The following is an 8,168-nucleotide window of genomic DNA, read 5'->3' on the forward strand; positions in this document are numbered from 1 at the left end:
GAGTGAGAGTGCCCGTGGCCTCCATTCTTGCCGACGGCACTGAACCACCGGTCTCTCTACATCACTTGAAGCTGCTGGCATCTTCTCCTTTCCCTTTCGTGATGGACAAAAATACTTGCTACACACCACACTACTCACTAATCTTCCCCCAAATAGTTTCCCTATGAAGATTTTCTTCTGGAATATCAGAGGAATGAAGAAGGTGGCAGGAAGGAATGCCTTACATCATTTTATTAATGACATGGTGCCTGACCTCATTTGCATTGCGTAGCCCATGATTGAAGTAAGTGATTTTCCCATTTTATTTTTCAATAAACTGGGATTTTGTTGTAATTTTATTCATAACAATACAGTAGGGAAGGTCCCTAACCTGTGGATTCTCTAGAAGGCAAGTCTGCACTTTCCTATGGTTATCTCTGAGTCAGAGCAGCATATCTCAGTTTCCATTTCTTGGGATTCAAAGCTTGTTTAAATCTCTTTTATTTATGCTAATAGCTTTAGAGCTGAAAGAAGAGATTTATGGGTGAATCTAGTTGCCGATTTTCCTCAGGCCTCAACCCCTTGGACTATTATTGGTGATTTTAATGCGACCCTTCTCTCTCATGAAAAGAGGGGTCGAAGGAACTTCAGCATGGGGTCAACTGCTGAATTTGGGGCCATGGTGGATGCTTGTGGTATGGCCCAAGTGCCATCTTTCAGGAAGAAAATTCACTTGGTCCAATAACTATTTCAGAGGCAATGTGACTGCAGTCTTGGATAGAAGCTTTTGTAATGATGAGTGGATAGATCACTTTCAGGAATGTACCCAACTGGTTCTCCCTAGAATTGCCTCAGACCACTCTCCTTTGTTGATTGTCTCTGATATGTTTCATCACCCACTAATTGCCCCTTTCGATTTCACAAATTCTGGATGGACCATGCTAATTTTGAAAACGTGGTTGCCTCTTCGTGGAATGAAATGGGTTTCAAGAAACCGAATCTTTGTTTTGATGCAAAAGCTGAAAAAAAGTAAAAGGGGTGCTCAGAAGCTAGGGTCGATCCTCCTTCCCAAATTTCAACAAGGCTCTAGAAGAAGCAAAGGAAAAGCTGGCGCAGGTGCAGCAGGATATTGAAGTTCATGGCCTTGATGACCATTTATTTTCCTTAGAAGCAGATGCAAAAACTGCTCTGATTAAAGCCTTAGATAGTCATGAAAAACTTTGGACGGAAAAGGGAAAAATAAAGTGGATGAAGCAGGGGGTAGAAACTCTAGGTTTTTCATTTATCTGCCAAAATAAGAAGACTTAGAAATACTACTAGATGCTTAAAAAAAATAGATGGGATAGTGGTGGAAAGGCAAGATCAGCTGGGGGACTATATTGTGAATTTCTATCAAGATTTTCATAAGGTTGTGCCTTTTGTGGACTATGTGGAGCTGCTTGATTCTATTCCCAGAGTTCTTCAGCAAGGTGATAACTTCTTCCTTTAGGCTTTACCAGGTGATGGGGAAATCAAAAGAGCAGTGTGGGATCTGGACCCAGACAGTTCTCCAAGACTGGACGGTTTCTCTGGGGCATTCTCTAGAAGATGCTGGCATATTGTGGCGAGAGAGGTTTGCAATGCCATCAAGTATTTCTTTAGTACCATCCATATGCCTAGAGGAGTGAACAATAATTTCCTGGAGCTTATCCCCAAAGTGGAGGGAGCTTCTTCCTTGGATAAATTTCTCCCTCTGTGTATGGGGAACTTTTATTGCAATGTTATATCAAAAGTGATGGCTATGAGGTTAGAGAACTTTCTTCTCAGAATGATCTCAGAAGAACAAGAAGCTTTTCAGAAAGGGAAACAGATCCACTCTAATATCAGTCTGGCATCTGAACTCGCAAACATGATGTTTGCCTCAACGAGAAGGGGTGGTCTTGGCCTTAAAATTGATATTAGAAAAGTCTATGACACTACCTCCTGGCCTTTTCTCTTTTAGGTTCTGCACTGCTTTGGCTTCACAGAGAAGTGGATTTCATGGTTGCACCAAATTTTGGTATCTACAAAAATATCTATCATGGTGAATGGTGGTCTGTAGGGATACTTTGGAATGGAACGTGTGTTAAGGCAAGGGGACCCTATCTCTCCCATGCTTTTTGTTATTGCGGAGGAAGTCCTATCCAAAAGTTTGAAGCAATTGATTCAAGAGAATAAGTTGAAACCTACACAAGGCCCAAGCGGCGCCAATACACCAGGTCACATTCTGTTTGCTGATGATATCTTCATCTTCTCCAATGCTTCCATAAAGTATGTTAGAAACTTAAGGGCCTTTTTACTCAAGTATCAAGAATTCTCTGGGCAATTTATCAAGTTAGAAAAGAGTAAGCCCTTTTTGGGGAAAATCCCCTTGCTAGGAAACAGAGAATTTCTGAAACCTTGGGAATTTCCATGTGCAATTTCCTACCAGATACTTAGGTGTGGAAATTTTCAAGGGAAGGGTTAAAAAAGAGGCCTTGTTGCCAATTATGGACAAGGTTAAGGGAAGGTTGGCAGGTTGGAAAGGGAAATTGTTGTCAATGGCAGGCGGAGTTGAATTGGCTAAAACTGTTATTTTAGGAATGCCAACTTATAGCTTCTCTGTTTACTGGTGGCCTTCATCTCTCATTGCAATGATAGAGAGATGGATGTGGAATAATAGTGGAAATGTGGATTATTGGGAATGGTCAACTGGCGAACTTCTGGAAGGACAAGTGGTGGGGCCTAAATCCATCAAGGAAGAAATTTCTCTGGATAACCTCAATGCTCTCTCCACCGTGGCCAAGGTGGTGGATTTTATTAGATATGGGGAATGGATCCTTCCTGAGGTTACTTCTCCCCTTCTTAATGATATTTTTAATCAGATTAAGGAGGTTAAAATCCCTAGGGTGCAGATGGAAGATGTTAAGGTCTAGTCTCTAATGCCATTGGGCTCTTTCTCTTCGGGATCTGCTTGGGAGGATATCAGAAGGAAGTCTTCCAAGGACCATTGGACTTCGTTGATCTGGCAAAAAGAATTACCTTTAAGATACACTATTTTTGGATGGAGATTGTGCATGGTAGACTCCCCATGGATGAGATGGTTCGTCAAAAAGGGGTCTATATGGCATCCATTTGCAATCTCTGTGGTAAGGCGAAAGAAAGTATAGAGCATGTTTTCTGGCAGTGCCCATTCTTTGTTTCTATTTGGAAAAAAAATTTCAACTGTTTTGAGATGGTTTGGAAGAATTAGCTATCCATAGAGGCGCTCCTAAAGTGGTGGAAGAAAAGAGCTCGTGTCCTCAATATCAAGAAGCCATAGAGGATGAGCGATCGAAATCAAAGGATGGATAAAGGAGAGAGAAGTTTGATTCGAGTGAGAATCGCCTTAGGGTCGCCCAAGACCTCGATGGTGATCAGAGAAACTGAGGTTGACAGCCCTTGATCACTGATTTAATGAGGCCTATTTTACAAAACATGGTGGTGGGGGGACCGGCGGTGCCTCCACAAAAACCCTCCTTCTCAACGGTGGTGGGAAGAGGTGTGCTAGAGGTGGATGATCTTCCTGATCCTATTCATGTTGGATCCCTAACTAAGGTGGTTATTCCTCAGGAGGCATATGAAGAGCGGCTAGAGTGATTTTACTTTGCCTTAATCGGTAGAGCGAACTTTAGATTCACATCAATGGATTTTATAAGAAAGGAGGCAGCAATTTCATGGAACCTGAAGGGAAAGGTGGTCCTATCGGCGATGGGAAAGGGATTTATTCTTTTTTAGTTTCAACTCAAAGTAGACATGACCACGATATGGCATCAAAGTTCAATCAAGGTTGGAGGGCAATATGTCAAGTTCTAAAAATGGAGATAGGACTTCAATATACATGAAAAGCAAATTGACAAGAAAATGATCTAGATCAGATTTCCTGATCGTCCTCTAGAATACTAGCACGAGAAAATTCTCCTTACTATGGCTAAGGCAATTGGTCATCCCATGGCCATTGACAAGCATACTCGAGCAGTTTCAACGGGAGGTTTCGCAAAGATCCAAGTAGAGATAGAAGTTGGCGCTAGCCGTGTTGACAAAATCCATGTTGAGAGAAGGGTGTCAAGTTCCCAAGATATTTTCTTGTTCAAACAAGTAATCTATGAGGACAAATTGAGCCTTTGCAGTTTCTGCAAGAAGGCAGGCCACTCAATCTCTGAATGCAAAATCAAGAAATCGGGGGAGGAAAAGAAAAAGATAAAAAATCAAGGGACTCCTAGAGCGGTGTATGTAGACAAAGTTGATGAAGAAGCTTCCCACACCCCCTTCATCTTCAATGGTGATGAGTGCCACCATAATAATGCTGATGCCGATGGGCAGGGAGAGGAGACCGGCAGCAGGCAGGTTACGGACTTAACAGCACCAAACAAGGCAGTTAATGCAAGAATGGAAATCTCACGATCTCCTTCCTTATCGGGAGAGAATGAGATTTTAGATTCAAATACACTTCCTATTCAAGGGAATGTGGGATCTATTGAGATTCTCCTACCTCATTCAAGAGTGAGGCATCAAGATTTGGGGAGTAGCGGATCCCCTACAATTGAACATATTCTTGGTAATGGACAACCAGCAAACAGTAGTAACAGGAGATTATCTCATGTATCAGGTTCGCTGTCTAATCCTAGCCCCTAGGATAATCATGAGACTGAGAATATAATTGTATCTATTCCGTCCACCTCTTTGAGTGGAGGAGTAGTGGAGGTGCACCATGAGGAGATCGACATGGCTGATAAGCTTGTTGAAGCTATTGAATTTGGGCAGCATTTTGCCCAGAGAAATAAGAAAGGGGCGGACACTACGACGCAGGCCAGAAGTTCTGATTGTGTTGCAACCCAAAAAAATTAATCCATGAAGATTCTCTTCTGGAATGTGAGAGGCTTCAAGAAGGCCTCAGCGAGGATGGCTCTGAGGAAAATTATACGAGATAAAGACCCTGATAGATGTGAATAAGTGCCTAACACACTACTTCAGTAAATTAGGCTTTAATGCAAACGTCATTTGTAATATTAGAAGGGAAAAAACTCTAAATCTATGGCTGCTCTAGAAGCAAGGTATTCCTAAACCTTTGATCTGTTCTAGCTCTGAACAGCAAATTACAATTCGAGTAGATTGGAAAGGGAAAATTATAATGATTTCGTCTGTCCATGCTAGTAATTTCAGAGCTATTAGAAGGGAGCTCTGGATAGAGCTTGGGGCAGTGTCGGTGTTGGCTGACCCATGGGTAGTGGTTGGAGATTTCAATGCTACCCTTGCATCTCATGAAAAGAGGGGACCTGGATCCTTTAACCTCGGGTCTACCATGAAATTTGATGCTATGATTGATTCATGTAACTTGATAAAACTAGCATCTCAGGGCCCAAAATTCACTTGGACCAACAATAGAAGAAGGGGAAATGTCTCTGCAATTCTTGATAGAGGGTTTTGTAATGAGGATTGGCTGAACACATTCCAGGATTATTCTCAATTAGTCCTCCCAAGGGATTTTTCTGATCACAATCCAATCCTTGTTCTCTTTGAAGCTTGCCCTAGACCTGCAAATTGTCCTTTCCGATTTCACAAATTTTGGATAGAGCACCTTGATTTTTTGAAGCAAGTTTCTGATTCGTGGAGCATAACATCTAGGGGCCGCCATCTTATATTCTTGCCCAAAAGTTAAAAAAGCTGAAGTCGACCATTAAAACTTGGGCTAGGGAAAATTTTCCAAACTTTGAGATTGAGCTAGTCAGAACGAGAGAGGCTCTGGATCGAATTCAAGCTCAAATCGAGTTATAGGGTATGGACAATTCCCTCTTTGGGCAAGAGGCTGATGCAAAATCTACACATCTGGTAGCTATGAAAAATCATGAAAAATTATGGGCTGAAAAGTCAAGGATTCGATGGCTGAAGGAGGGAGATCCTAACTCTAAATTCTTTCATCTCTACGCAAAAATTAAGAGAGTAAAAAACACTATTCGAAGAGTCAAAAAATCTGATAGCTCTATGATTTCTGATAGAGATGAAATAGCTTGTTACATTTCTAGTTTCTATGAAGATTTTCATAAGGGAACTCCTGTGACAGATCATCTGGATTTGCTCGATGCTATTCCAAAGCTTATTGATGAGGTCAATCTGCTATCCTTGGATTCAATTCTAGGTCCAAATGAGATAAAGCGTGCTGTGTGGGATCTGGACCCTGTAGTTTGCCAGGTCCAGATGGCTATCCTGGGTATTTCTTCCGGTGCTGTTGGAATATTATATCTGGAGATTTCCAAAGAGCTGTAAGGGATTTCTTTACTTCTGGATTGATGCCACCAGGTATGAACAACAACTTCCTAGTCTTAATTCCCCAAATTAACGAGGCTATGTCTCTTGATAAATTCAAACCCCTTTGCATGGGAAATGTTTTTTTATAAAAAATATCAAAAATCCTTGTAACTATTTTGTCTTTCCTCCTCCCTAGAATAATCTCAGAAGAACAGGGACCTTTTCAGAAAGGGAAACTTATTCATAACAATATTGCATTGGCATCCGAGCTGGCAAATATTATGCACTCTTCTACAAGAGGAGGTAGGTTAGGAGCAAAAATTGACATTCAAAAGGCCTTTGGGAGAATTTCTTGGGATTTTATTCTTAAAGTCCTTAAGAAATTTGGATTTTCTAACACTTGGCTAAAATGGATTTTCCAAATCCTCTCCACTTCTAAAATTTCCATTCTGCTAAATGGAGGTCCAGTTGGTTTCTTCGGAGTTGAGCGGGGTCTTCGTCAAGGTGACCCAATTTCTCCAATTTTATTCATTATTGCTGAAGAAGTCTTCTGCAGAGGTCTGAAGCATCTTCTCCATGTGAAGGAAATCAAACCCCTAAAGGGTCCTAGAGATGTGTCTGTTCCTACTCATCTTCTCTTCGCTAATGATATTTTTATTTTCATAAATGCTTCCAGCAATTATGTCAAAAACTTGAAAAACTTTATCAGAAAGTATCAGGAGTTCTCAGGGCAGGTAATGAACCTAGAAAAAAGCAAGCTATATTATGGGTCTGATAGCTTCTTCAAGGAAGCAGGCTATTGTGGAGACTATGAGAATCCCAGCATGTAACTTCCCCATAAAATACCTTGGAGTGGAAATTTTCAAAGGCAGAGTAAAAAATCAATATATAATGCCTACCCTGGATAAGATCAGAGACCGTTTGTCAAGCTGGAAAGGAAAGACCCTATCAATGGCTGGTCGGGTTTAGCTAGTTCGATTAGTTATATCAAGTATGCCAGTATATAATTTCTCGATCTATTGGTCTTCATCTTCCATAATCGCACAAATGGAGAAGTGGATGAGAAATTTCATCTGGTCAGAAGACATTGACACTGCAAAGGTTGTGACCATCAAGTGGGATCAGGTTTGCAAACCTAATGATGAAGGAGGTTTGGGGATTCGCAAGATGAGAGACATAAATATCTCCTTGCTTGCAAAGCAGGCATGGAACATAAAGCATGGGGAATCAAATTCTTTAAGCTTCCTTAAGAGCCGTTTTTTGTCAAAAGGATAGCCTAAAAAATTTCTTAGACCTTCTTCAATCTGCCCTGGGATCCATAGAGTGTGGTCTTTCATATCTAGCAGAGAGATGGATAATAGGGAATGGGAAAAAAATCAATCTCTAAAATGACATTTGCATGGGGGAAGCATCCATAGTGGAAATCTGTGGCAGTACACTCTCACCGCTCATCAGCTCCAAGACTAAGGTCTCTGAAATAATATCGGATGGCAGATGGAAAATTCCTGAAGTTCATTCTGAAGCCCTTAAGAAGGTTTTCTCTAATGCAAAAAAAATTAGCATTCCTCAAGTTGACATGGAAGATCGCTGTATCTGGAGTGGGACTCCCTCTGGTGCTTTTTCTTCCTTCTCTACTTGGAATGAAATAAGAAAGAGAAATCCCACGATTCTGTGGCTATCTCTACTTTGGAATAAAGCTCTTCAGCATCGTCAATCAGTTTTTGGGTGGCAATTGATGCATAGGAAACTTCCTATAGATGATATAATTGCTCTCAAAGGCATTCCCCTGGCCTCTAACTGCTACCTCTGCGGATTAGATGCTAAATCCTTCAAGCACAACTTCTTATACTGCTCTTTCTCCATGGAAATTTGGAAAAAAATTTAGAGCTCTTTGGTATAATTTGGCC

General features: G+C 41.1%; 2 protein-coding genes across 2 annotated transcripts; both read left to right on the forward strand.

Moving 5' to 3' along the window:
• Positions 1-1,481: 1,481 nt before the first annotated feature.
• LOC122066410 lies at positions 1,482-2,912 on the forward strand. The gene is made up of 4 exons (XM_042630215.1): positions 1,482-1,608; positions 1,752-1,924; positions 2,060-2,268; positions 2,429-2,912. The coding sequence occupies exons 1-4, from the start codon at positions 1,482-1,484 to the stop codon at positions 2,910-2,912; spliced, it is 993 nt and encodes a 330-aa protein (XP_042486149.1).
• A 2,881-nt stretch (positions 2,913-5,793) lies between these two features.
• On the forward strand, positions 5,794-7,091 carry LOC122066411. Its single transcript, XM_042630216.1, has 2 exons — positions 5,794-6,275; positions 6,458-7,091. Exons 1-2 carry the CDS (start codon positions 5,794-5,796, stop codon positions 7,089-7,091), a joined length of 1,116 nt encoding a protein of 371 aa, XP_042486150.1.
• The last annotated feature ends 1,077 nt before the right edge of the window (positions 7,092-8,168 follow it).

This window comes from Macadamia integrifolia, unplaced genomic scaffold (genome assembly GCF_013358625.1).
Source record: "Macadamia integrifolia cultivar HAES 741 unplaced genomic scaffold, SCU_Mint_v3 scaffold2379, whole genome shotgun sequence".
NCBI classification, from domain to species: Eukaryota; Viridiplantae; Streptophyta; class Magnoliopsida; order Proteales; family Proteaceae; genus Macadamia; species Macadamia integrifolia.

Bases quoted from the DNA above. Each gene is read 5' to 3' on its own strand.
- LOC122066411 (XM_042630216.1), top strand. From the start codon at position 5,794: ATGGACAATTCCCTCTTTGGGCAAGAGGCTGATGCAAAATCTACACAT. The intron at 6,276-6,457 runs GTAAGGGATTTC...CCTCCTCCCTAG, and splicing joins CTGGAGATTTCCAAAGAGCT to AATAATCTCAGAAGAACAGG.
- LOC122066410 (XM_042630215.1), top strand. From the start codon at position 1,482: ATGGGGAAATCAAAAGAGCAGTGTGGGATCTGGACCCAGACAGTTCTC. The intron at 1,925-2,059 runs GTCTATGACACT...GGTGGTCTGTAG, and splicing joins TTAAAATTGATATTAGAAAA to GGATACTTTGGAATGGAACG. The intron at 2,269-2,428 runs GTATGTTAGAAA...ATTTCCTACCAG, and splicing joins TTCTCCAATGCTTCCATAAA to ATACTTAGGTGTGGAAATTT.